Consider the following 27,780-nt stretch of genomic DNA (forward strand, 5'->3'; position numbering starts at 1 on the left):
GTCAAGGTTCATATTTATTTCACAAACAGGACTATCTCAGGCTGGGGGGCCCCCAGCAGGGGATCGTCACCTGATCAGTTTCTCGGGGGAGGTGGCGGGTGGGAACCGTGTCATTCCAAAGCAGATCTGTGGTGAAGCCAAGCCCTAGGTTACATACAAGCCGTCGGCACCCGTCACCCGGCCTGCTGACCCCAGGAGAGCCCGGTGCCCACAGCTGGGCTCAAGGACCTAGAAACCCACCCTTCGGAGAGTTTAATCAGAGGGTGGGGCCAGGCCCTCCCTCCCTGACTGCACCCACCATGCCCTTTGCCACCCTGAGTGTCTGGGGACAGCTCCCTTCTGCTCCCCTGGAAGTCTGGAATAAACCTGCGTGTAGAAGAGCGGAGTTTGGCTTGAGGTGTGGGCGTGGTCTACCGCTCCCCCCAAACCTCACTTTCTCAACGAACAACAAAATGAGCCTGGACCCCAAGGGCTGCTGGTCGAGGGCCCTGCGCCGGCACCTGGGAGCCCCTAGGTGTGACCACTGGGTCCTGCCTTCTATGTACTCACCCCTCAGGCGGCTGCCTGGCCCTACACAGTCAGCACCCGGGGTCCTACCTGTTCCCCGTCCAGCCCTGCGAGCCTTGCCCAGGTCCCTCACACCCACCTGCCCTCATGGCCAGTGCGCCTGCGTGGCTGGGAACCCGATCGGAGGCCGCTGGGGCCGCCTCAGTAGGTGGTGCGTCGAGGGCGCTGGGGCCGGCAGCGGGTGCCCTGGCGGGCCGAGTGCAGCCGGAGAGACGCCACGTCTCTGCTCCTCTGCAACGAAAAGCAAGCGAGGGCTCACCTCTGGGCTCGGTCACCAGGTCAGGACACCGCCCGGAGCTCGGCGCCGCAGCCAGGCACCTCCCCGCAGCCCGCAGCCTGCAGCCCGCAGCCCGGGGCCCTGCCGGCGGCACCCTTTCTGCTTCCCCTCGGCCGGCACTCCCAGGTCAAGGCGCAGCCCTACCTCTATGACCCGTCGTGTGAGGTGGGCCAGATTGGACCCTGGGCAAAGCTTGTCAGGTCTGGAAGGGCCAGCCCCAAGGCCTGTGGTTCAGCAGCCGCCCGCTCTCTGGGCTGTGCACCCCACTCCCTTCTCCCGCGGGGGGCTCGGCCTGCCTACTGTCACAGGATTTCCCCATGGCTCATTCATCAGGACTGAGTGCCCCCATGGACTTCCACCTCCCTCTCGCCCTGAGCTGCCTCACCCCTGCTGGCCAGGAGCAGCAGAAGTAGCCGCACCCACCCCTGGAGTCATGCCCTGGGGACACTAGGAAGGACCCTGAGGTGCTCAGCACATCTGGAAGGCTCGGCTGGGCCGGGTCCACGTGCCCTGCCGGCCGTGTTCCCGAGAACGGGCCGATGCCAAGTGCAGCAGCCCCGTCCCAGCCCATCCACCTGCCCGCCAGGCTCACAGGGGCCCAGGCTCAGAAAGTGACCTACACACGGAAAACTCACGCTGACGAAATAAAGACCACATGCTGGGGACGGGGAAGAAAGGTAGACGTCATATATTTATTATTTACATGGTGTGGTAAGTACACAAATACAGTGGTCACACAAATGCACAGGTCACACCACCCACACAGGCTGCAGATACTGGCTCGTGTGGGGGCGATGGATGCGACACTGTCCGCGGCCAGTGGGAGGGCTTGGGTGGGGTGCCATGGCTCACACTTCCAGAGGGAAGCCCCCTGCCCTGACTCACCCGCCCCAGCCACGTCCCCCAGCGCCTGCAGGGTGGCCAGCTGTGCGTCGGTGTGCCCACCCATGCCGGGCATCCCAGGACCGGCGCCCTGTGCTGTGGGACTTGGGGCCGGAGGGACCTGGACCTGTACACCTTTAAAGGCTAATAGCGTCCTACGAGCTCCCCCGTTTCCCACACCTCTGCAGGGGGGACAGGGAGTGCAAGTACCTACGAATGTTTGCATTGGACCCCATTCCGAGACAGGGCTCCTGTCTACTCTGCCACCGCCTTGGAAAGGGGCCACGGGGAGCCCGGCCCCGCGAGTGTCTTTCTGGTGAGAATGAGGCCGGCCCTGCCTGCTTCCGTCCTCTGGGCTCAGAAAGCAGGACACACCCTCCTGGGCCTCAGTCACGGATCACTTGCTTCTGGGCACTGGAGAGGGGGCTCCCTTGGGCCGGCCTCTTTCTGGGCAAACCTGCACCCCAGGTGGACAGATGTGGAGCACACAGATGTTAGCACACGTTAAGGGCCACTCTGCACTGCTAATATGTACAGTCTGTCTAGAAAATGCCCCCAAATCCAAAGGCATTGAGGCAACAACCACCAGCAAAGTAACCGCTCACAACCCAGGAGGGCCCGGGGCGCCGCCTCCGCCTCCGAGTCTTGGGCACCGGGTCCCAGGCACCTGGCGTCCGCTGCCGCGTCTGGGAAGGTGGGATCGGCGCTCGGCTCCGCCAGAAGCACCGCGACGCCCTTGCTCTCTAATGGCTCTGACGACTCGAGTCCTGGCGGCTCAGTTACGGTGGGAGGGAGTGATGGCCAAAACCAGGAGAGGCCACAGAACAAAGCACACAACACACGCACAGACATGTTACACACGTGTACACGTGACAATTTCGGGAGAACACCCCCTACAGTGGACTACGCCAAACAGAAGCAGGAAACATCGCTGGCAGCAGGGTGCCCGCGCCCACCTTGGTCTACAGAGCTCCACGCCGGTGTCTGAGGCGGGACACTTTGAGGTCATCTTTTTTAAGACCGCAGAAACAGACAAGAACAATAAAAAGATTTCTTTACACAGATTTAAGCCAGTAATTTTTAGCAAAATGATACAAAACTGTCAGAACCAAGTAGAAGATGGTGGTTACAGCAGACTCATCAGGGGTCGCGGGCGCCACCGCGGCAGGGAGGACCGAAAGGCTCTGCATCGGGAGTCTGTTGTCTCAAGAGTCTCGCACTCACGCGGCCGTCTTCCCAGCCCCGGGACCATGTCCACGTGGGCCTCAGTGGAGCCCGGCGGTGGCAGCGCTTGGAGTCTGTCCGGTTTAGTCTGTTTGGTATCCCCACGGGCGTTGCTGGGTGGGTGGCCTGGAGAGCGCCCGGTGTCCTAGCCCGGGGAGCGTCACTAGTAAAGCCATGTAACAGAGGAGATCAGCCATGCATTGTCTGCCCTTCACAGCAAAAAGGAGTTCTCATCGGTGCACGACAGACTGAAGACCACTGGAAGCCACCCGACCGGGAATCTGTCGGAGCCAAAGCACAGGACAAGGTCAGCGTGCGGCCGGAGGCTGGGCCGGTTGGTCAGTGAGGTGCCCTGGGAGGAAGGGGACAGACGCCGCCTCGCCCACTCTGGACGCCCGTGCCCCCGGCTGCTCCAGGAGCTCCCTCTGCGGCCAGGACGTGCTCAGCAGAACAGCGACAGGAGACGGAAGAGGAAGAGGCGTGCAGGCGGCCGAGAAGCTCGTCAACGACAGGACAGAGTCCAAGCAGGAGAGACACTGGCTCCCAGCCACCCCCCGTAGCCTGGGGGCCAGGCCCCATGGGCACTGGGGCCCCCCCAGGGGGAGGTACAAGCAGTTCCCATCGAGATGGTTCCTAGAGCACCGCAGTGTTAAAGCCCCAGCAGGTCCACATGGCCCAGCCGCCAGCCCCATCCAGGGAAGGAGCCGCCCCGCGTGGCCCAGACAGGAGCCCAGCCATGCACGTCGCAGGGAGCAGCGCTGGGCGACGGGTTAGTACACACAACAGCAGAGACAAGGTATTGGGCAGAGACCAAGTTCGAAAGGAAAAATAAAACGAGGAAGACAGAAGCGAATGTGGAAGGAAGCCAGGACTGCGGAGACCACAGGAGTCTCGCGCAGCAAGAGCACAAGAGGCCCCGCCAAGCGCGGCCACTCAGCTGAGCACGACTGACACGATCCGACCACCGACCCCGGACCCAGCGGCTGGAGTGTCCCAGGGCCACTGGAGCCAGCGCATCCACCTACAGAGCCCGGGTCCGGCTCCCCACACGGCGGCAGGTCCTGGGGTCACCCATTCAGGAACCCCTACAGCCTGCTCGCTCCTCACCCCCCGACTGGCTCTGACCACAGTTCTGGAATCCATGAGGGAGAGCACTGGGCAGAGGGACCTCACTCTGCAGCACCTGGCATGCAAGACCAAGCCCGCCTGTGTGCTCCCCGTGGGCGAGGGGCCAGCCCCGCCCGCCCTGGTGCCTGCTGTTGGAGAGACCGGCCATGAGCACACTCACCCAGTGCTGCCTTCCACCGGGAGACGTGCAGCTACTTGCCGTGGTGTTCGAAAGGAATGCTATTCTGAGGGGGGGGGAAAAGACAGCTGTTGGTCAGGGAGCCGGCTGGCCCGCAGGAGGCGCCTTTCCGAGAAGCGTGGCCTCGCCTCCACCAGCACGAACCGCGCAGGAGCTCAGCCTCACCTGCCCCCCAACAAGAGCAGACAGTGGCTCCTCTAGGATGACCTGCACTAAGGCCGACGGGGGCTGGGGGCAGCGAGCAGCGAGAATAACGCACAGCTGCCGGCCTGTCACTGCTCGGAGCAGCCTGTGCCTTCCTACCACACACATCCGGACACACCTCCTCACTGACACGGCGAGCAGGGACCTCCCTGGGTGGCGGGACGTGGCCTAACACTGCCGCACAACACAGGGCCCGGAACCAGCGCTGCCCACCAGCACTGCTGGCTCCAGAGCACGTCACCACGCACAAGCTCCTCCACCAGACGCCCTGCCCTGCAGGCTCCCTGTGAGCCACTTGCATTGCAGGGACAGGGATGCAGGGCCGGCCCCCGGGGCTGGTCTAGCACGGCTGCCCGTGAGAAGGAAGTGGGTGCGAGGAGTGGCCACTGCAGAGTGTGAGTGCAGGCTGGCCAGGGGTCAGGACGAGGGACACGGGTCAACGCCCCACACCCAGCTGGAGAGGGGCAGCAGGTCTTGACCGGCGAGCTGACGACGGCACTGAGGCCCTTCCTGCTGAAGCTGGGCCGGGCGCATGGGCACCAGATGTGTCTCCTCCTGGAGGGCACAGAGATGCTGCCATGGAGGAGGCAGGCGGACACACGCATGGCTGCTTCTCCTTCACCCCCCTTTCTTCGGGGAACAAGTGTGGTTGGAGGCTATAACATCATGGAAGCCGGGACTCCACTCCCTCCATAACTTCCAAACCACCAGGCCAGACAGGGGCAGCCCCGCCCTGAGTCTCATGCTGGCCCTCAGGGGCCTTTCAGAGCCTAAAGGAGCCGCCCACGGTGACCAGGAACCCGAGACAGACACGCCTGGGACGGGGCGTGTCCTCCACATGAAGATCCTGAGAAAACCTCTAGGGTGACCAGTGACAAAAGCGGAGGTGCTGCTTTTGGAGGGGAAACACACCCCCATCAAACCTCTGAGACCTCCCTACGCACAGGCCCACCTTCTACTCCTCCAGATGGAGATAGAACAGGAGCGCAGAGGATCTGAGTTACCAGCTCGCCGCGGCGGCTATGCCTTCCCAGGATGGCCGCGGAGCTGTGCTCGGGCGCACGGGAGGCCAGCGGTGAGGCTGGCCTGATGGAGAAAAGCTGTACTCCCACCTGTAAATGCCTGGCACCTGGGGACCTCTGACTCTTCCATTTCCTCAGTGACCCCAAACCCATCAGACACTTTCTTTTCTTAAGGTCCTTGGTCTTTGCTGGCTGGGTCCCCAACATGCAGACGTTGAGTCCACACAGAGCCCCTGGCGTCCCTGCCAGAGCTGCCCGGGGCCACAGCGCCACTGCACGCGCAGGTGGGGCGGACAGCTCCCAGGACCTGCTCCCGGCTGCTGACTCATGGATTCCAGGGCTCCTGGGAAGGAGCCCCCGAAGCCCCGCTGCATCCTGAGGAGAGGGAAGAGGGCTGGGACCATCACCCCGGCCAGACCCCTCAAGCCCCACATTCAAACCACCTGCATCTTCAGTCTCGGGAGAACTAGGCCCAGAGCCCACCGTGTCCAGCAGGGTCACTGGTTGGAGGTCAGCTCTGCCTCCGTCGGGCACACCTGGTCCTCTGCCAGAGACCAGCAGGCCCCGCAGCTCTCCAGCCACCATGCCCACGCCACCCCATTCACCAACAAGCCACACCCCAAATCCACCAGGCCTGGCCGCGGGGCCCGGGAGCTGACCTATACACCGAGGTGGCATCACAGTGAACCAGAGGGCCACTTGCACCCGACTTCCCCCCAGGACACCCCACAGAACAATCGCGGGAGCAGGGGCAGGTTCCTGACGCCTGACCACCTTGTCATGGAAGGGGACCCTGGCAGTACTTGAGGGAAAAAGCTGCTGTGTTGAGAGAGCTGCTTGCAAGACAGAACCGCAGCAACGGCCGCCCGCGTGGGCAGAGGGAGATGCGGAGGACAAGCGCACAGGGCCGCCAAGACGGGGACCCTCACCCATGCACGTCACCAGGTGCTGGGCCCCAACAGGCCTCTGCCCACCACCCCACGTGACTGCCAGCAGCCCCTCCCCTGGCCAGACTCGGCCGGGGAACGCCTAGCCAAGGGGAGAAGAGCCCAAGGCTGGGTGTGCCTACAAGACACCCAGAGCCCGTGGGTGCAGTGCAGCGAGTGTGCGCAGGGGACGCTGAGCCTGAGGCCAGCTTGGGCTGGGGCAGCAGAAGAGAAGAGGCCCCGCGGGGCAGAGACGCGCCCGGCACCCACACAGCTGGTCTCGGGGGCTCTCAACCCCAGGGGCGAATAGCAGCCAGGGGCCAGGGCACCTCATCAGCTCAACCCTTCAAAGCCCTCACCCACCCCGCCCGGAGCCCATAGACCAGTCCAAACAAAGAGAAGCCTGGGCCAGTGTCCCACCCGGCAAGCTGGCGCGCATACCTGTGAGGTGGACATGCGGGAGGTATCTTGTCGGCCCGTAAGATCCGACGAGGAGATGTTGACGGGGGCGCCACGGTGCAGCCGCATACTCACTTTCCGCTCTCTTTCCATGCCGGACACGGGCCGAGGAGAGGTGTTAGCTGGAGGGGAGAGGCGGGGAGTGAGGCCTCCTAGCGCTCCATCCAAGGCTCTGTCCTCAGCACACAACCCAGAGCAGACCCAGGCCGCCTACCCCACCTGCATCCTCTTGGCCATCAGGGCAGCACAGGCAGGTCCCCCGCCAACACTCGCCTCTCGCTTCCCAGCAGCTTGCCCAGGGCCTGGGGGCAGGGCCCTCGAGGGGGACGCCAGCGCGGGTCTCCCATGGGAAGGCTGCCCAGGGCTCTGCTGGGATGCTGTCAGGGATGGGGACGGAGAGGCTGGTGGGGGATGTGTGTACTAAGAATGAGAAACTGTGAGACGGACACTCGTAAAGGCACCGCCCAGGCTGCTCCCTGGCCTGTCCACCCTCGGGAGTTGGAAGAGGGACACACAGGCACCCCTAGGAGGCACAGCTGCCAGCCCAGTCCCTCCTCAGAGCTGGCTCCCCTCGAGGTCACACCCAAACAGAACCCACTGCCTGCTGGGAGGCGGGGTGGGGTGGTCACAGGGCTCGAGCTGGGGCCCCAGGAGCACTCACCAGTGTGTGAGGTAGGGGTGAGGGGGGTGGGAGCAGCCACTTCTTGTGCTCCCCGCAGCCGGCCCGAGGCTGTGGAAGGGAGTCCCCGTGTGGCTGGGTTCCGGGAGTGTCTCAACCGCTCCTCCCGGTCCCGGCGTTCCCGCTCGGCATCGTCAGCGGCCCGGCTGGCACCCTAGGCAGGCAAGAGGCGGCCAGAGCTGAACAGGGCTGCCAGACAACCCACGGCCTTGGCTGTCCCTGCCACTTGAGAGACACCAGGGCATTTGGAACAAGTCAGAGCCAGCGAGATGTCTCTCCCTCCAGGGCAACGCTCAGCTCATCCCAGTCCTGAGTAGGGAGCGAGCAGCCAGGCCTCCCCCGACTTCCCAGGGCAGCAAAGAAACCCCACGAGGGCTACAGCACTTCCTCCAACCCCAACCCCCGGCAGCGGGGGGCCCTCTGCTGTCAGCATTCACAGGGACAGGAAATCATCGGAGGGCATGAAGTCGGGAGTTTGAGAAGCAGGCATGAGCGGCAGTCCACTCGGCCCAGACCTCAAGCCCAGGGCAAAGGTGACGCTGGTGCTCATGTCACGAGGAGGGCAGAGGCCAGGCCTGTCCTGGGAGGGCCACGTGGAAGACTCAGGCACAGGCAGCCACTTCCACTCCCAGGGAGGACCAAGCCACTGCACGGCGCAGCATGTCCCGTGGTACAGCGAGGCGACCGCACACTGAAGCTCACACACGATTCCCAGCCCTACCAGGCAAGAGTCTGCAAACTTCGGCCGTCGGGCCAAGCTCAGACCCATCTGCTTCTGCACGCTTCACCCATACGTCGCCCACCGGCTTCCAGCGACACCGAGCTGGGCCGCTGAGCACCGCTGACTGCCAAGCCGAAATAACGTCCTCAGTGGCCTTTTACAGAAAAGGTCGGCCGAGCCCTGATGAGCACGGGGCCGAGGGGCTTTGACCGGAGGCCCACTCTGATGTCAGACTCCAGGCCCCTGCTCCCACCCCTGGCTCTCCGTGGACGAAGAGGCCAGGTCTGTGTCAGGCAGGCACTGTGGCGGACTCTCCCCCCCGCCGGAGGCTGTAGCCCCAACGCTGGCCGCACGGAGCCTGCGCCCGGGGCGGGGAAAGGCTTCCTGTTTTGCACCCGGAGAGGAGGCTCTGCTCCTCAGACTGTGTCACCTTGGAAAGGTCCCAATTCCTATTTTAAGCTCACAACTAAAGAGAACGAGTTTTAATGAAAGAGGAAGGGGAAGTTCTAAAACAACTGGGATTCTGGCTGTGATGCCCGCAGATTAACTAACAACTCACAGACCCAACTTGGATGGGAACAAATTAAAGTTCAAACTCCGCCCCCACGCCCTGCAGCGTCCCCGCAGGCAATTAAGGAACAGACACAAGTCTAGCTGATTGCAGGCCAAGGTCAGGCCCAGCACCCAGCACCTTCCCAGGCCACACACTGGTGCAGAGGCCTGTCTCAGCCGCTCCTCCTGCGTAAGGAACACGCGGGCACCGAGAACTGATGGCAACAATCATACAATGAGCGCTCAACGAGAGAGGACACGGTGTTGGAGAGGTCTGGCTCTGGACACCCCCGTGCCTGCCTGTCTGTCTGTGCCTCCCCTCGACGGGCACTGTGCTTCTGGGGACCTCTCCGCGGCAGGAACCTCTCCCGGCAGGAACACCAGCTCCGGTGCAGCAAACATGCTCTGAACCCGAACCTCAGGCAGCTTGCCTCACGCACGTGAGCCAGACAGCCGCAGACTTTGGCCGACGGGCTGTACCCCGTCCGCATGGGAAGGTCAGCAAGCTGGCGAGGCCACTTACAAACTTGAGCATGTTCCAGTCGAACACGTAGTCGTAGGAGAAGCCCTGGCGATGGAACAGGTTCCGGAAGAGCTGTCTCAGGTACGAGTAGTCAGGCTTGTCATCAAAACGCAACGAACGGCAGAAATTCAGGTACGTGGCAAACTCGGCTGTAAAACAAGACACTCAGAGCTAACCAGCAACACCCCGACTGGGAACCGCACGGCAACAGGCCACGTCACTGTTTACCACCCACCCTCCTCACTTAGGGGCAAAACAGGGAACCTGAAACACCAGCCACATTGTGCAGCATGGAGGCGCTGGGAAAGTTTAAGGAAATGCAGCACTGCCCGGGCCGGTGTGCGTCAGTTGGTTGGGCGTCATCCCATGCAACAAAAGGTTGCCATTCGATTCCTGGTCAGGGCACATGCCCGGTTGCGGGCTTGATCCCTGGAAGGGGGCGTGTAGCAGGCAGCGATCAGTTTCTCTCTCCCCAAAAAACAATAAAAAAACCTTTAGAGGAGAATGCAGCAGCACCGAGACGCGTGGCTTCTCTGGGCACCTGTCCCAGAGGCAGCCCCGCACAGCAAAGGAGAACGCCCTGAGCTACAGCTCCAGATGTTCCGGAGAACCGGCCACCCACCAGACGAGGGGCTGGCCTGGGTCACCCTCCCGCCACCCTGCACGCGCAGGCCTGAGGCCACTCACAGGGGTAGCCTTTGCACAGTACTTCGATGGGCGTGGACATCTTCTTCTCACTGATGCGCTCGTATTTCTGCCTCTTGGTGGCAGCCTTCAGCCCCTGCCAGGGCAGGGAGCCCAGGTTGAAGTACATGAGCACATAGCCCAGTGACTCCAGGTCGTCCCTTCGAGATTGTTCTGGAAAGAGGAGGAAATGAGTAAAGCCTGGCCCAAGCCAGCAGCAGCAAGCACACACACTGTGGAAAATGAACTCTAAAAACCACAAAAAAATACACTTGGATTCTTTGCTGAAGAATCTGCCCGGATGTGCTATTAGAGAACGGTGGCTCCCAGATGAGCCACACCCGTGTCACAGCTGCCAGGGAGCCCCGCCTACCTGCCCACGCCCCACACCTCAGCCTCCCTGCAGCCTGCCTGCCTCCCCACGTGCTGACTCCCAGTTCCCGAGGCCGGCTGTTCCGAGCGGAGCCCGACATGCCAGGCAGCCGGGGCCAGTGGCCAGGCTCACCGATTCCCAGGTGCGTGTTGATGGAGGCGTAGCGCGCCGTCCCGGTGAGGTTCTTGTTCTCGCGGTAGGGGATGTGCTGGTGGGTCCTGGCGTCCCGGTACTTCTTGGCCAGGCCGAAGTCGATGATGTAGACCAGGTTGCCCTTCTTCCCCAGCCCCATGAGGAAGTTATCTGGCTTCACGTCACGGTGGATGAAGTTCTTTGAGTGAATGTATTCGATCCGGCTGATCTGCAGGAGAGCCACGGGGGTCAGCCTGACAGTGCGTGGAGGCGGCTCCTGCCGGCAGCCAGGGCCCGGCCGGAGCTGCGTGTCGGCACTTGGCTGGGGCAGTGCTCCATCATCAGATGGATACAACCCACCACTCTCACCACAGCCACACCCACACCCACACCCGGGGGTTCCCTGTGGGGGGCTCTCCCGGGGGACGGACAGCAGCAGCCGTCCCGCTGCGGCCCCATCTGCCCGGAGGCAGGCCCCACACCGGGGTGAGCTGTGCCGTGCCCGCGGTGGCTCTCCAAACCAGCCCACCATGTCACTACCCCGTGGCGACAGTGAATGAACACCTCCTTCCTCCCTGTGCAGGACAGGCGGGGGAGGGGGTCCGCGAGGCAGCGCTTACCATCTGGTCGGCCAGCAGCAGGACGGTCTTGAGACTGAACTTCCGCGAGCAGAAGTTGAAGAGGTCCTCCAGGCTGGGCCCCAGCAGCTCCATCACCATGACGTTGTAGTCCCCCTCCGCCCCGCACCACCGGATGGTGGGGATGCCCACTGGAAGAGACAGGGTTTCAGGGTGGCCAGGGGTGGGACAGAGACCCTGACACACCTGCGCTCACATGGGACTCCCTGAGCAGGGTCAGGTGGGCAGCAGTCACAGGACACAAGGCGAGAACATGGTGCCCACTTTGTGGGTAAAGGGTGGGCAAATGCAGGACAGAGAAGGAGGGGCAGCGAAGAGAGGGGTGTGGGCGGAAGCAGCGCCCAGGGACCCGGTGGTCAACATCCTCTGTGAGGGTGGTGCATGCACCCATCGCGGGGGAGACCCGCAGGACACTCACAGCCCACCTGCAGAGGACACTGCCACGCGCACGTGGGAACACACGGGGGGGGGGGGGCCTGACCCTGTGGCCTGAGGCATGTGACACGTAGGAACGACTGGCAGGGCCGACGGAGCTGCAGCTGGGACAACTGCAGGGCACCGCCACTTCTGTGACCAGAGTGCCCAGGAGAGGAAAGAGAAGGGACGGGGACAGACTTCACACGGGAAGGAATAGCCCGGGGACGGCATTTAACCCGCAGTCCCCAGGGAAGCATCATGAAGACCATCACCCAGCCGTCCCGACACGCCAAGGGCTCACAAAAGTGACAGAACGTCCGGGAGCAGCAGGGGAGAGAGGCCCCACACTGAGGAGTGAAGGGCGGGGGCTGCGGCTTCTCCACAGAACGGAGGCCTGCCTCGCGCTGGGGAGACCTGGCATCCCAGAGGCACAGGCTGCAGAAGCCTCCAGCAGAGACAGACAGAGACGTGCGCAGCCACAACGAGGCGCAGGGGCAGCCACCTGCAGGCCTGCTCTGCTCCTGTGCACGAGCCAGCGGCAGGCGAGGCCACAGCAACGTAGAACGGGGAGCCCCTCAGGGCCTGCGGCTGCGCAGAGGCGTGCATGGCCCCAAACCCACAGCCTGACGGACACACGTGAGAACCAAGTCCCCCCAGCAGCTCCCAGCACCAGAGAGGATGCTGTGGGAGGACCTGCCACCCGGAGGGCACTTCCCGCGTTAGAGACAGGGCAGGCGCCCTCTCTGCACAGACATACACTGGGCGCCCGACAGGCAGGACAGACAGGAGGACAAAAGGGCACAGAACACACATTAGCATCCCACGCAGCAGATGGTGGAGAAGACTGTCATTTCACAGTGACAAAGGTATCCATTCATCAAGAGAACCGGCTCTAAGCCTCTGCAGTGAACACAGAGCACCGCAATACAGGAAGCCAAGCGACAGGAAGACAAGGCCGTCTGACTGAGCTCAGTCCAGTCTCACAGCGGGACCCTCCGTGCGCCCACCAGACAGGCCTCGCTGAAGGGGAAGGGCCGGCGCAGTGGAGTGTGCTCTGACAGCAGCACCCCCTTAGAAACAGAACGGAGAGCTCTGCAACGTCCCCAAGTTATCTGGAAGCTCCGTCAGGCACTTCAGAACTGGTGCCTGCCTGTCCCTCGGGCTGTGCGGGCGCCTCAACACAGGGACAGCAGCAGCCCTCACCCTGAAGCCACACAACTGGGTGTCTCCCCAGGTCTTCCCGCTGCTGTCCCTTCGCTGGAGCTCAGGGAGCCTCGTCCTTTGCAGCCTCCATGAGACCATGGATCGCCAACTGGTTTGCTGGCGGGTAGGCTGACATGGCAGACACTGCAGTCCCTGCTCACAGCCAGCACCAAGCGTCCAGCCCGGGAGGGGCAACGAGGCCAGGATGTCAGAGGCAGACAAGCCTTCCTGCTGGGAGCAGAACAAACGCGCTTGGCACACAGGCACCACAGTAAACGGCCCCGGATCCAGGGGGAGATCAGAAGGGGTTAGAAAGCGTGTGGGGCTAAGTGAAATGGGGACCCAACACAGCAGGACTCAGGAGACGCTGCAACAGTCGTATTTGGGGGAATTTGCAGCAAGTGAACACCTGTGCTAGAAAGAGATCAATGATCTGTTTCTATCTGAAAACCTAAGAAACCCAAAGTTAGCAGAAATAAAAGGTCACAGGAGAAAATCAATGAAACAGGAACCTTACTGAAGCCAAAAGCTGGCTCTCTGAGAAGACTTTCGATAACCTCTAGTCAGACTGCTAGGGAAGAGGAGATACAAACTACCGCCATCCAGGCGACGGGCTAACGAGACTGCGAACGTCCACAGGCTGATAGGAGGCATGGGAACTGCCTCGCGCCAGGAACTCCAACTCGGACAAAATGGACAACCTGAAGAGCACAACCACCCAAGCCGGCTGCTGACCACGAGAAAAGGAAACCAGCACCCACAGGGCCTGCGAGAAGTCCCAGCAGCGGTGGGCGTGCCCGACACCTGGGACGCACAGCACAGACGCGTCCAGCACAGGTCTGCTCCCTTCGAGACACTAGGAAAGGCAGACCAACCCGACGGCAGCAGAGGACTGGTGACTTGGCAACAGAGGGAGGGAGTGGAGGGACAAAGGGGGACCTAAACTTCTGGGAGTGATGGAGACAGCAACTCCCCCAGTCACGGAGATGGTTCCATGAGGGCATCAACACGGCAGAACGTATCACACTGCACACTTAAAATACACGCAGCTGATTACACCTCAGTGAAGCCGACTTAAAAAATAAACGTTTCCAGCCTCACTCTGGAGGTGGTTCCTGGTGAGGAGGCACACGCCCATTGCCCTCGTGCTCACGAGGCCTCTCCCACCGGAATGACATCTGCACAGCACCCACGGCTGGTCTTGCGGGTCAGTTCCCAGGCCCGTTCCTGTCTGTGTGGGGGCAGCACCACTGTGGCCAAAATGGGTCCCAGAAGCTGTGCCCCCCCACCCCACCCAGGTCCCATCAGGGCCACCTGTGGTGTGTGGTCACCACAGACCTCTGGTGCTCGGCAGCGTTGCAGGACCACTTTGGATGTGCCTGCTTGCTGGCCGGACCCCTTGTCAGCTGCTGCCTGCCGGCTCTTCGCCATCCACTCTCCGTTACCGTCCTCTGTGGGCGAAGCTTCGGGGTGGGGTCAGACCCGCTCCCTGAAGGTGCTTGCAGGCATCGGTGACTCCTGCTGGGACCAATCAACAAAGCGGCAATTCCCACTCGATTGCTTCCTCTGCATTTTTCTGTGGAGCTTCCTGTGTGAGCGCACACTCTGGAGTCATGAATGCTCCTCCCTTCTCCCGGGGGCTGGAGTTACTAGTTCTGAGGTTCCCGTTATCCCAAGTTTGGCCAACAGATGCCCCTCCAAGCTTGCTCCTGTGTCCTCTGGACATGTGCCCACTGGCCTGAGAGCTCTCCCTGAGCCACACATAGCCTGCTTGACTGCCTCACCTCCTCCTGCCCAGCCCTTGTGAGACCAGGCTCCTGTGAGAAATGACACCAGAAGCCATTATCTGGATGCCAGGCATGCTCACTCCTTCGGGCCTGAGTTTTGATCTTCTCAGGGCACATGCCTTCCTCAGGAGCATTCAGTCAGTCTCGGACCTTGGCGGTCGCCCGAGTTCTCGAGTCAGCCTGTCATGTGGGAGACATGCTGCTGGGCCTGGACGGGACCCGGCTGGCCGAGGCGCCCTGGGAGGAGCGACACCCGAGGCTTCAACCAGGAACACTTGGAAGTCGTCTGCAGTGCCCTCCAGCCAGCTTTGCATTTTCTGCACACAGGTCTTATGTGGCTCAAGACTTATTCCTAGTCACCGATGGTTTGTATTTGGCTAAACTTAAGAATTAAACTTCAGCTCGGCCAGTGTGGCCCAGTGGTTGAGTGTCAACTCTTGCACCAAGAGGTTGCCAGTTCAATTTCTGATCAGGGCACAGGCCTGGGTTGTGAGGTCAATTCCCAGTAGGGAGTGTGCAGGAGGCACACTAATGTCTCTCTCTCTCTCTCCCCCTCTAAAAAATCAATCACATTAAGAAAAGTAATTACACTTCAGTTTCTGGACTTCTCAGGGGCCAACAGCCATCTGACCAGGACCCTGGGGCTCAGCAGACTGTGGGCTCCATGTCCACCCAGCAGTTTGCAGGTGGCCGTGCCAAGGTGCTGGGAGCCGCAGCTGCTGCACGGGGCTGGCATCCGTAAGTGGGTCACCATGCACACGGGATTAGGCTTCCTGTCTACGCCATGACCACGCTTGACCCCGGTGCACTGAGCCTGAAGGAGCGCGAGGCAATGGAGGTGGGTGTCCAGAACTCCAAGGGCCTGGAATCTCCCCAGCGACTGGCCCTGGTAGGTGTTCTGTCCCAGGGGTAGAAGATGGAAGGAGACGGAGACAAGCACCACAGCTGTGGAGGTCTAGACCAGGGCTCCTCAAACTGTTTAAACAGGGGGCCAGTTCACTGTCCCTCAGACCGCTGGAGGGCTGGACTATAGTTTTAAAAAAAACTATGAACAAATTCCTATGCACACTGCACATATCTTATTTTGAAGTAAAAAAACAAAACGGGAACAAATACAAGATTTGTATTTGCATGTGGCCCGCGGGCCGCAGGTGGAGGGCCCCTGGTCACCGTTGTGCCAAAGAACCAAGCTGGACCTCCAGCTTCAGAGGTGCCCCTCCCACCAGAGCACCAGCTACAGCTCACAGGGAGAGCCAAGCCAGCCTACCGCTGGGAAGGAAGCGCCACAGCCCTGCCCCACGAGGCGGCCCCACGGCCGGGTTTCAAGGAGCATGGAGAGTGGAAAGGGTGGATACTGCGTTGAGCAGGGTCCACAGCATCCTCCTCCTCCCCCTGCAAGGGGAGCAGGCACGCCAGCCATCCTGTGCAGGTGCCCCGCGGGCGTCAGGGACACCCCAGAAACTCAGCTGGAAGCGGCCTGAATAGGGAAGCTGTTTTCCTTTGAAAGAGAGGAGGACCTTGCCTGTGCGGAGTGAAGCAATGAGGGGTGAGAGCAGTGACGGCCCAACCCCCAGCCCTGTCTTCTCTGGGAGGGAGGGTCTCCGAGCAGGGTTTTCCACCACTGGCTTCCTCGCTCTGGGGTCAAGTGCTGAGCTGCCCCGGCCAGTGGGTCAGGATGAGACAAAAGGGGGTGGTTGGGGACCAGCTGCAGGTCTGCTGCTCCTACACTCCTGTGCACCCCACTCCAGCCAACACCACTCTATGCTGCTCACTGGGACAACTGCACTGTGGTCCACGCTCCCAGGCCAGCAGCCCCAGTGGTGTGCGGACACATCTTGCGCGACCCGCTTTCTTCCTGACGTACATGTTCTGCACTGCTTGTTCTCCGGCCCATGTGCAATGTGAGGGCTGAGTCGGCAGCCGCTCAGGCCTGCACAGCAAGAACATGGTGTCCTGTCACCATGGAGACCACCTATCGGAGCGCACAGCCTACCCAACCAGCTGACTTTGCCAATTGGAGCTGCTTCTCGGGCAGTGCCCTCTTGAAAGCCCCACATCTTCAATGTATCACAGGAGGCGGTTTTACCAGGGGCCTCAGGATGTCACCTCCTCCTGGGAGAATGGCAATGGGTGTGAACAGGAGGAGGCTAGACGAGGGTGTGGACAGGCGAGGAAGGATTCCTGTTCAGACCCGCTTCCCCCACCAGGTCCTGCCTGGGGGGCCAGGCCTCCCACGTCACAGGGCTCACGTGTCTGTAAAACCCTGAGTTGGTCCGATGTTCTAAGACCTCTGCACCCATCCCAAAGGCTGCTGGCTACAGGAAGCAGGGCCTGGTCCTTAACCTTCCCGGTGTGGCCCGAGGTGCCCAACAGCAGAGGGTGCCGTTGCGGAAGAACAGGGTGCAGCCTGCGTGCTGGCTCCCGGGTCGGGAAGGACGAGTGCAGCAGCACATCGGGCGACAGGAGTCTGATCCTGCTCCGCCGCCCACCAGGTCGAGGCGCCAGGACTTGGAGACTGGCCACCAGGTGGGCCCGGCTGGTGTAAAGACAACGTGTTGCTTTTCTCGTGTCCTGGGCTTCACTGTTTACATGCTCCTCCTCTACTGGGAAGACTCGCCAGAGCATCTTTGCCAGGAGGGTCACACCACGCAAAAAATCTGAAACACAGGCTTGCTTGGAGCAGGGTCCTGAGCCCTCCTGTCTTCTTTGTCTCCTCTTTCCCTATTTTATTTTTAAATACTTTTATTGATTTAGAGAGAGAGGAAGAAAGAGGAAGGCAGAAACACTGCTGTTAAGAGTGAAACATCGACTGGATGATCGAGCCGCAAACTGGGCATGTGCCCTGACAGGGACGCGAACCGGCAGTCTCTGGTGCCCAGGACGCCGCCCAACCAGCTGAGCCGCACTGGCCAGGGCACTCTTCCCTGTCTCCTATTTGGACCAGGTCTGTCCTAAAAATGGACTCCTATCCGCCCCCAACCCCATCCTCTATTCCTCCCTCCCCCAAGAAAAAGACCACACTTCTACACATTTAATTTCTGGGAGTCTCCATAACGCTTCAATGATTTGTGTCACATTCTGAAAAAGCTGGAAATAGTCCATCCACTGCTCCCAGCCTCCTGAGGTCAGACCATCCTTCCTTGATGGGACTCATGCCGGCACACCTGCCTTTAGATGGATCAGAGCTGCTTTAACCTCTAGTCCAAGGGCAGGGGGAGGGGGCTGCCAGTAGACAGGGGTCGAGAGAGGAAGGAAGGGAAGATGAAGTTGCAAGAAACTTTTGTCAAAGTCGACACAAGGCTGCTTCCTAGGAGACAGACGAATACAGCTCTGGATTCACTGCTAGGAACCAGAGCTTGGTGTGAAATCTTGAATTTATGAGGAGAAGAGGGAAGCATGGGCTTATCTGACCTTTTCCAGACCCCTGTGGTTGGGGACCTGCAGAGTGAGCTGCGGTGCATTTTGCTGGACTGGTGCTCACTCCTCACCTGCTGTCCCTGTGGACCACACGCTGACCCTTTCCCCGGGTCAGCAATCAGCGACCTGCAGTGCCCACGGGGACGCATGCAGAGGCTGGTGAACAGCAGAGCCCCTGCTCTCTGGGCAAAGCGATGCCCACTTCCTCTCTGCCGGGCGCAGCGTGGTCTCGGTCGCGGTCAGTGAGTTCACAGAACACTCCCAGGAGGCGCTCGCTTTTCTGGATACAATTTCTCTAAAACACAGGTCTGCCCTGTGGCTGGTGTGGCTCAGTGACTAGAGCGTCACCCTGCGGACTGAAGGGTCCCAGGTTCGATTCTGGTCAAAGGGCACTTGCCTCAGTGGCAGGCTCGATCCCCGGCCCCGGTCGGGGTATGTGCAGGAAGCAACCAAACGATATCTCTCTCACATCGATGTTTCTCTCTGTCTCTCCCTGTCTCTTCCACTCTCTCTAAAAATCAATGGAAAAATATCCTCAGACGAGGATTAACAAAAAAATAAATTAAAAAATGAAGTAAAACACAAGTCTTACACCTGGATAGCAGCCACTGAGGGTGCGTCTGAAACTGGGGGAACCCGGATCTGTGTGGAGAAGGGCCAGGGGAGACTGGGAGCAGTGGCACCGGCTCCTAAAGCAGGGTTCTGGCGGGAAGCAGTGCTGGCCCCAGGCACTGAGCTCCGTCTAGAGACGTGTCTGATCCTTCCGGCCGGGGCGAGGGGTGCTCCTGCCTGTGCAGATGACAGGGGTGCCCTAGCTTGGGAGTTCAGAGGTGCTGCTCCTTAACAGTCAACAAGGCTTTTAAGTTGGGAGGTTCTATTCCACCCCCAGCACCAGGCTCCTGCCCCCCATGAAGGCCACATCCTGAGTCACCTCGTTCTACCTGTCACCACCTTAAAAGTTGTGCCTGAGAAACTTCCTTCTGCTGCGGCCGCTGGTGGGCAAGCACCCTGGCCAGGTCCTCTGCGGGCCTCTCCCTGGGACGACAGGGGCAGAAAGTTTTCACCCGTGTGCCAGCCGAAGGCCTCTCTGCTCCCATAAGCGCAGGAGGGACACGTGGACAGCCTGTGCAGGGCCAAGCAGGACCGTGTGCTGCTCTGCTCGTCTCTGTTGCTAGAGACACCTGTGCTGCACCAAGTGCTGGTTTCCAGCAGCAGCAGCAGAGACCCCGCTGCTGTGAGGAAAGAGGTCACAGCCCTGCAGGGAGCCCCGGGGAGTGCCCCCCAAGAAGCGCCCCGGGGCTTCCAAGGAGAAGCAGCGCAGCATCCTTCCCAAGGCCCTGCGCCCAGGTCCCTTGGGGAGCAGCAGACAGTCCTCTCCAGGCTGCAGCGCCTCCACAATGGAGACTCCCTTATACACCCTACCTCCTGCTCCATCTGCGAAATTATTTTCAACTCCAGAAAATTCTAAAAGTTAGACTCTGAGGTCAGGATGGGTGCCCTTTGCATCAGGACCCTTAGGCCCCCGGGGAGGTTGGGGACAGAATTGGGACAGTTAATTCAGCTCAAAGGGGTTGCAGTAGCTTCACTCAGAAAAGTCTGAAGTCACCCCCCACCCCAGCTTGTGAACAAACCATGTGACCCAGCTGGCACAGAATGACCAGCAGTGCTGGAGTCAAAGCCCACGCCGGCCCTGAGCTCAGACACTGTCCCGTGCAGACCAGGGAAGCAGTGCTTGAGCCCGAAGTCCAAGTGAGGAGGCCTCTGCAGCCCGCCTGACAGCTGGGTCCAGGTGTGGGCATTTTCCTCCCTTTCCCCAAACAAGCCAGAGGCGTTGGTCCGGATGCTGCCCCCAAGCCCCCTAGTTGTCTCTTAGCAGGTCAAGGCCATACCTCCTCCCTGCATCATTTTGTAGATTTTGCTCTCGATGTGGAGCTGAGGGTGTTTGGTTTTGACACATTCAAGCTTGATGGCAACTTCTTCTCCCGCCACAATGTCCGTACCTTGCAATGGAAGAAAAGCCAGTGTTAATTACCAGGCAGGCGCCCACCACCTAACCCCATGTCACACCGCCAGGAACAGGAGCGCTGTCCGCATCTCCCAAGGACCACAGGATGGTCACGCTCCACTTCCTGTCGTGAGAGGTCAGTGGTGCACAAACCCCGTGGAAAAGGACCCCTTTCCCCTTTGAAAACAGGGAGGATTGAACATGTATAGGAAGTCTAGTTGGTTTCCCACCCCCACCTCCGCAGGGGCCCACTCAGATCATGTCACCAGAGACCGAGAAAGCCGACGGGTGCCCTTCACAGCCTCCCATCTCCCCTTCCTATCGCCCTGTTGGGCAGCCCCAGGGCGACCCCATGTGTCCCTGCGACACCTTCCGTGTGGCCCCTCGGCCCCGAACTGCTGGGACAGGCCTGTGTGCGTGTGTTCACCGTTCTCTAGACCAGTGGTTCTCAACCTTGGCTGCACATGAGAATCACCTGGGAATCTTTTTAAAATCCTGATTTCTGGGCCTCATCCTCCGGAAATTGTTTCTTTGTTACTAATGTTGTGGCCCCACCCCATAACAAAGAAACAGAATTTCCGGAGGATGAGGCCCAGAAATCAGGATTTTAAAAACATTCCCAGGTGATTCTCATGTGCAGCCATGGTTGAGAACCACTGCACTAGAGGGAAGGCTGGTTTCATCAAACACATGACCCCAGCCCACCCAGCCAAGGATCCCGCTCCCAGCCCTCTCAACAGTCAGGCACTCCTCAAAGGGACGCAGATCCCCAGGTGGCAGCGCTCCTCCCTAACCCGTCACAGCCAGGCCAAGGGACAGAAGGGGGAGGGTGGTCTCAGTAAGCCTTGTGCTATGAGGCCACAGGACAACACTTGTGTTTCTTACTGACACTGGACCGGGAGGATGAACTCGTTTCCAAAGCCCTGACTAGACCTATGCAACATGGACCTGTCATACACCTTTGTTAGTTTTGTACTGAAACTGGCAATACAACGTGTGCTGATACCTCCAATTATCAGCCCATGAGTTTTGAGGTAAAATTAAGAGCTTTTATCTGCAAATATTTTATCTTTATTTTCCTCCAATAATGACTTGCAAACCCGACAACCACCCCCTCCGGCTTCACACGTGAATGCTCCAGAGCTCCAAGCTGGCCCAAGGCGGCCTGCAGGCCCTCCCTCGAGGCGCTGTAACTGGAGGGCAGGCGTCCTCCACGCCGAGGGCGAGGGCGAGGGTGAGGGCGAGGGTGAGGGCGCTGCTGGCTTCCTCACAGGTGCCCTCCAAGCACGAGGCCCTGGGAGCCTCCCCAGCAGTCGGGTGCTTGTGAACCGCGAACACTGGCTCCAGAGGCGCGGACGGAGCCTGGGACACTCCCTTCCCCAGCGCTCGCCACCTCCGCCTGGCTGGGAGACCACAGTGCGATTCATGAGGGACTGTGGGCATCAACGGGTCCTGGTCACAAAGCACACTGAGACTCCCAGGCCAGCAAGCATCACAACAGTGACCTCCTGCAGGAGAGCTGCCTGCGGAGACTAGCGTCCAGTAAATGCCCAAGACCCCAAAGAAAAGTCTCCTCTCATTGCTCAGATGCTGCAGGGGATGGGCCACGGCTAGTGAGCCTGAATCCAAAACCGGTCACCAGTGCAGATCCAGTGGGATATTCCCCACCGACCGACCTCTCCCGTGGCCTCCAGGTCTGAAAGCTTCCTTCCCGTTGCAGAGACCCTCGGGCCCTCAGAGACACAGTGCAGGTCGCTCTGCCTGCCTGCAGTTGGGACCAGCTACCCAATTACAAGAGAAATGACTTCACCACAAAACGGACTGTGCACATGGAAAATGAACTCCAGAGTTCCTGTGAGGACCTGGAACCCTGAACTGAACCAGCCAGCGCAGGAGGAGCGGATGACTCATCGCACCAGTGACATCAGCAGCTCCACACACGCATCACTGCCGTCCCAGCCAGGACACAGGCCCTCGATGAAAAAGCAGCCTGGGCCTTCGCAGACTACCTACCAGACGAGTGCCTCCAGGAAGGCACCAACACTCCCAGCTTCACTCACTGGGCAGGGAAAACTAACACAGAAGAGTTACCCCTGCAAGACAGTCTGCGGGACACATGACCACAGGCAACTCTGGAACACAGAGGATTCCCTCCTCCAACCATGGTGCCCAGCCTGTGCCAGGATCACACCTGCACCGAGCCGGCCCCTGCCAGGATCAGAGACATGAAAATCTCCCCAGTGTAGGAACTCCAAGAGAAGGGCTTCACATGGGCTCTCGGCCACACAGACATGAAGGTGGTGCACACCATGGCTGCCTCCCCGGGAGGTCCCACCCACTGGGTGGGAGTCCGAGCAGCAGCCCTTCAGGTTCTGTGCATTCCATGGACACCAACCATCAGAGGCCACTGGGTAGAACCACTTCTGCAGTCAATAGAGCCCCAGGATTCAGGCGGTGCTGCTCCAAGCCTCGTCCCCAAACTGCCCAGAGCAGGGGGGACACACACAGGACAGCGAGGAGGCACCACCATCTTATTCTGCACCAGTGTTGCTGTGACCAAGTGGAAACTGCGAAACCTGGTGCTTCACAGCGGTGACTTCTGGCAGTGCTTCTAGGAACTGAAGATACCACCGTGCGCTGGTTCCAGGTTCAGCACCCCGTGTTCTGTTTACGCTAAGGTGCTTAGCTCCCAAACAACCCAACTCTCAATACCCATCAGGCAAAAGTGGGGCGCCTCGCGAGGCAGTGGGACGTCTATGTTCAGACACAGGTCAATGCTGGTTTTACGAAAACAACACTGTCCCTCAAGTTGTCCAGACAAGGCAGATGGTAAGTAAGTGAAACGAGCCACAAGGGGCCCCGTCCTGGGACAGGGAGGTCACTCCCACTGAGTGACCCCCACGAAGAAACAGGGAGGCCCCGGAACAGCAGGGCAAAGGTCACCCACAGGGTAACTGCTGACCAAGCAGCTGATGCAGTGCCAGAACCTCTCATTAGAGCCCTCAGCCACCACCCTAGAGGACGCAGGCGATGCCCTACTATGTGTTCCACACCTGCCTGGTGCCACCAGGAGCATGAAAATCAGACATGAAGAGGTTCCTAAACTTTAGCGCCCAAAGGGTGTTTGGACATGTTGTCGGGTGGACAGTATGGTCCGCCCGGAGATAAATGGACAGAGCAAGTACCAAAGCCAAAAGCTGGCAAAATGAAAACCTCCATTCTGACACCAGGAATGCGGTATCCCAGTCCCCTGCCACCAGAAGACAGACAGGGAGGGGAACAGCTCTGTGAGAAGGGGCTCCCCGCACCCCGAGGGCCGAGCAGCCCCGGTGCAGACCACGGCACCACCACACAGGCTGGCCCCTCGCACACTGCCCGCACACACTCTTCTTCCCCAGTGCCCATTGGTCACACTGGGCTTTGGAGCACAGGGTCCATAGTGGGGACACTGACCCCTCCCTTATTTCCCAATGTCATCACATGGGTAAGGGTGCCCTGACAGCGAGTGAAGGGCTGACGCTGCTGGAAGCTCAGACGGAGGGAGGCCCGCTCCAGCTGAAGGACAGCCTTTCCCTCCTCCCAGTGTCGAAGGAATGGAAGCACAGAAAGTCCCAGTGGACCTCCATGACCCCAAACGCCAGGCTCACAACAGGGTGAGCCTGCCCGGTGGAGTCCAGAGCGTCCTGACCAAGAGCAAAGTGCCGGCCTGAGAAGGACCAAGGAAGGACATACCGACTTCCAGATGAGGACTCGATGCCTGAACAAACAGAACGAAACTCCGGTCCAGATGACTCAATCCACCCTTTGCTCTTTGGACCTCATCTTCGACCCTTCACTACGGTATGTGGTGAGCACCTTCAGACCCAGCTTTCAGCCAACGAGATCTCTGCACACTCCGCTCCTCCGGGCAGCAGCAGCCCGAGTCCACGCAGGTGGGCAAGGCCCGCTGTGCTCAGCCCCACACAAGGAACTCCACGTGAACCCCGGGTGCCTCTCTCTGAAGGAGGCAGGAGAGAAACGCCACCCACCCTGGCGAGACCCACGAGAGGGGCCGGCCCACAGGGAGAGGAGAGTGGAGACGAGCAGACGGGGTCCCGCCGAGCTCCCACCCCGAGGAGGAGAGCTGACACCTCGGAGAATGGCTCGCTGACAGCTCTTCCGCGCGACTCTCGGACACCAGGCGCTGTCCGGCAGCCTCAAACCAGAGGACAAGGACTCAGACATCTACTCTTGATGCCCGCAGAAGGGCAGCTCACGGGCTGGCCGCTCCGTCCAGCTCCTAGGTCCCAGGCTGAAAGTGTTGCCCAAACCCCCCTGTTCTATAAATAAGGCGAACAGCTCGCATTTACGCAGCCCTTGGCCGCCCAAAGCGCTGCCGAGAAGGCGGCCGGCTGACTGCGGGGCATCAATATTTAAACAGTAGAATCCAAACGTCTCCAAAGTGTATTTTACTCGGAGGACAGTGGGAGGAAATACAGGTTCAAAGGCAGCAAGGCAGCATGCGGCGGGGTCCCCTGCGGGGGGCGGAGGGCGCCCAGCAGCGGTTGGGCACCTCCCCCGGTGGACCGGGCCGGAGGGGCGGGGACAGCCAGGCCGGACCCTCCTCGACAGTCCACCAGCCCAAGCCCCGCGGGAAGAGCTCACCCCCAAACTTGCGCAACGGCGGCTCCTCCGCACCCACGCCGCGGGCCTGCGGGACGGCCCACGGGGGAGGGGGCGCCACCGGCACACAAGCCCCGGAAGCGCAGGGCGTCCGCGGTGGGTGCCCGGCCGGAGGGGCGCAGCCAGCCGCTCCGCACACCTGCGCGTTCTTCCCCCGGAACCGGACACGGGCCAGAACGTCCCGCCCCAAACAGTTTTCGGACCCGCCCGGCCACTCCAACAGCCAGGGCCGAGCTCGCGAGGACAGCGCGGCGCCGCGGCCGCCTCCGCCGGCCAACGTCCGACACGGGCCGGGCCGCGGCCCCCACCGCCCGCTCCGCGTCCAGGCGCCCAGCGCGGAGCTGGATGCGCAACACGCCCTCGGCCGCCGCCCGCCCGCCTGGCCCGGCGCGTCGCGAAGGCCAGCGGGGGCCCCGGCGCTCCGGCCACCGCACCCAGCCCGCCGCACGTGCGCAGGACGCGGGGCCGCGCACCGCCACCGCCTTTGTCTGTCTGCGGGCCGCCGGCGGGGCCAGCGGGGCCTCGGGCCGACCCGGGCCACCCCGCAGCCCCGGGCACACGTTGGGCAGGTGCCCCCGGGGGGCGGCGGCGCGGGCCGGCCCGAGGCCCCAAGTTCCTGCTGGGAGCCGCGGGGCGGGGTCCCGGGGACAGATGCGGGGGGCGGAGGGTGCCCAGACGTGGGGGGGGCGGCCGGGACCGGGTCCCCGCGGCCGGGCCGGAGGGGCCGAGCGGACGCCGGCCGGGGCGGCCCCGAACCAGGGACGGGCGCCTCACCGAGATAGATGTCTCCGAAAGAGCCGCTGCCGATCTTCCGGCCCAGCCGGTACCTGTTCCCGACTCTGAGCTCCATGGCGGCGGCGGCGGCGGGCCCGACTCCCTCCTGCCCTCCCGGCCGCTTCCTGGGTCTGAGCTCGGGGAGGCGGCGCCGCCGCTGCCGCTACTGCGGGTCCGGCTGCCGGCTCCGCCCCCCTCACGGCCCCGCTTTCACCATCGCTTTCCAGGCGCCCAGCCGCTCCCAGAGCCACAATACGGGGCGGATGGGACAGTCCGAGCGCCGCCGCCCCTGCTCCGGCTCCTGTCGAACACGCTTGCCCTCTCCCCGCCACGGATGGACTCGGATCTTCCGGGCCTAAATTCCCCTTCAGCTGCCTGAAGGAGCCGCCGCCATCGCGCTGTGACGTCACTTCCCCTAGCAACCTGGGGGCGGGGACTCGCTGCCCGAGGGGCGGGGTTTCGCTGTCCTGTGGGCGTGGCCAAGCGGCCTGAGGGGCGGGGCGGGTCGAGCACGCCTGGGCGTCCTCGCGCGACCCCCGGACCCCGAGCCGGCCCCTCCTCGCTCTGCTCCCCGCCCCCTGCTCCCAGCCCCAGCTCCGAGCCGCCGCGTCCCGATTGCAGGCCCTGCGTTTGCCTCCGCGGGTGTCTCGGAACCTGCGGCCGCTGTGGACAGCCCTGGGACAGGCCTGCAGGCTGTGCCCTGACCCGAGGGTGATGGGGAGGGGAAAGCCGAACCCGCCCCTTCAGGCTCCCGGGGCCGCGCCCTCGGACTCTGCATGGGGAGGGCCTTTTGTCCAGGACCAGGGCCGGAGAGATGACACCGGCCAGGCCGCAGGGGGTCCAGGGGACCACGGCCTTGGGGTGCACCCTCTCCGCCCGCCCCTCCCGACGTTCTGCACACTCGGACCAGAAGGCGCGTCCTTGGGTCTGGGGTCAGATCTGAAGGGTGAAGGTAGGGCGAGGCCAGGACTGCCTGCCTCCATCCATCCTCTTCCTCACTGAACAGGTTCCGGACAGCGTTTTAGTTTTATCACAGGGAATCACATTATGCCAGCCCGGACTAGAAACCACCCAGACCTCCATCATGGATCCAGCATGGCCAGTCCACTCAGCCGCGCGAAGGCAGGAAGCAGGGAGGCTACAGCCGGATGAGCCTTGAAAACGTTGAAGAAGCCGGACCACCGAGGGCCACACCTGTGTGAGTCTGTGCATATGCAGTGCCCAGAGCAGGCCCATCCAGACACAGACAGCAGATGAGGGGCTGGGGAGGAGGCTCCTCTTCCGGGACGAACACATCTGGGAGCAGGTGGAGGTGACGCCGGCAGCATCGTGCATGTACAAGAGCCTCTGAATTGTACACTTTAAAATGGTGACCATGGCCCAGCCAGCGTGGCTCAGGGGTTGAGCGTGGATCTATGAACTAGGAGGCCACGGTTCGATTCCCGGTCAGGGCACAGGCCCGGGTTGGGAGCTTGATCCCCAGTGTGGGTCGTGCAGGAGGCAGCAAATCAAGGATTCTAACTCATCATTGATGTTTCTAGCTCCCACTCCCTTCCTCTCTGAAATCAATAAAAAATATATTGATATTTTTATAATATATGAAATATATAATATGGTGAATTTTATGTTATGGGAATTTTACCTCCATAAAAAAAAAAAAAAAACACGGATCACCCTGGCCGGTTGCTCAGTTGTTAGAGCGACGGGTTGAGGGTTCCATTCCCGGTCAAGGGCACATATCTCAGTTGCAGGTTCAATCCCAGGCCCCTGCCGGGGTTCGTGTAGGAGGCAACCAATCAATGTGTCTCATGTGGATGTTTCTCTATCTCCCCTCCTCTCCCTCCCTTCCCCTCTCTCTAAAAAAAATCAATGGATGCCCTAGCCTGTTTGGCTCAGTGGATAGAACATCAGCCTGTGAACTGAAGGGTCCTAGGTTCGATTCCAGTCAAGGGCACATGCCCAGGTTTTGGGCTAGATCCTCAGTAGGGTACTTGCAGGAGGCAGCCAATCAATGATTCTCTCTCATCACTGATGTTCCTATCTCTCCCTCTCCCTTCCTTTCTGAAATCAATAAAATTATCTTTAAAATAATAATAATAAGTAAATAAAAATAAAAAATCAATGGGGAAATATCCTCAGGTGAGGATTTAAAATGCAAAAACCAGCCCTAGCCGGCTTGGCTCAGTGGATAGCATCGGCCTGCGGACTTAAGGGTCCCAGGTTCGATTCTGGCCAAGGGCACATGCCTGGGTTGCAGGCTCAGTCCTCGGTGGGGGGCGTGCAGAAGGCAGCCGATCGATGATTCTCTCTCATCATTGATGTTTCCATCTCTCTCTCCTCCCTTCC

The 27,780-nt window shown here is 61.0% G+C and overlaps 1 protein-coding gene across 14 annotated transcripts; it reads right to left on the reverse strand.

Moving 5' to 3' along the window:
- CSNK1D (casein kinase 1 delta) lies at positions 1 to 25,841 on the reverse strand. 14 transcript variants are annotated; one of them, XM_036303544.1, is made up of 11 exons: positions 25,435 to 25,839; positions 19,883 to 19,993; positions 11,152 to 11,300; positions 10,532 to 10,760; positions 10,030 to 10,200; positions 9,343 to 9,491; positions 7,529 to 7,700; positions 7,087 to 7,287; positions 6,850 to 6,989; positions 4,239 to 4,302; positions 2,777 to 3,231 (listed from the first exon to the last, which is right to left on the reverse strand). In XM_036303544.1, exons 1-10 carry the CDS (start codon positions 25,508 to 25,510, stop codon positions 4,270 to 4,272), a joined length of 1,431 nt encoding a protein of 476 aa, XP_036159437.1. In that variant the 5' UTR covers positions 25,511 to 25,839; the 3' UTR covers positions 2,777 to 3,231; positions 4,239 to 4,269. The 14 variants fall into 14 exon arrangements, 9 of the variants coding, with proteins under 9 accessions (XP_036159434.1, XP_036159439.1, XP_036159438.1 ...); XR_004966760.1 differs by lacking the exons at positions 2,777 to 3,231; positions 4,239 to 4,302; positions 19,883 to 19,993 and adding exons at positions 1 to 126; positions 647 to 798 and having other exon boundaries at positions 25,435 to 25,841; XM_036303541.1 differs by lacking the exons at positions 2,777 to 3,231; positions 4,239 to 4,302 and adding an exon at positions 667 to 798 and having other exon boundaries at positions 25,435 to 25,841.
- Between the last annotated feature and the right edge of the window lie 1,939 nt (positions 25,842 to 27,780).

The sequence above is a fragment of the Myotis myotis genome, unplaced genomic scaffold (genome assembly GCF_014108235.1).
Source record: "Myotis myotis isolate mMyoMyo1 unplaced genomic scaffold, mMyoMyo1.p scaffold_m19_p_38, whole genome shotgun sequence".
NCBI classification, from domain to species: Eukaryota; Metazoa; Chordata; class Mammalia; order Chiroptera; family Vespertilionidae; genus Myotis; species Myotis myotis.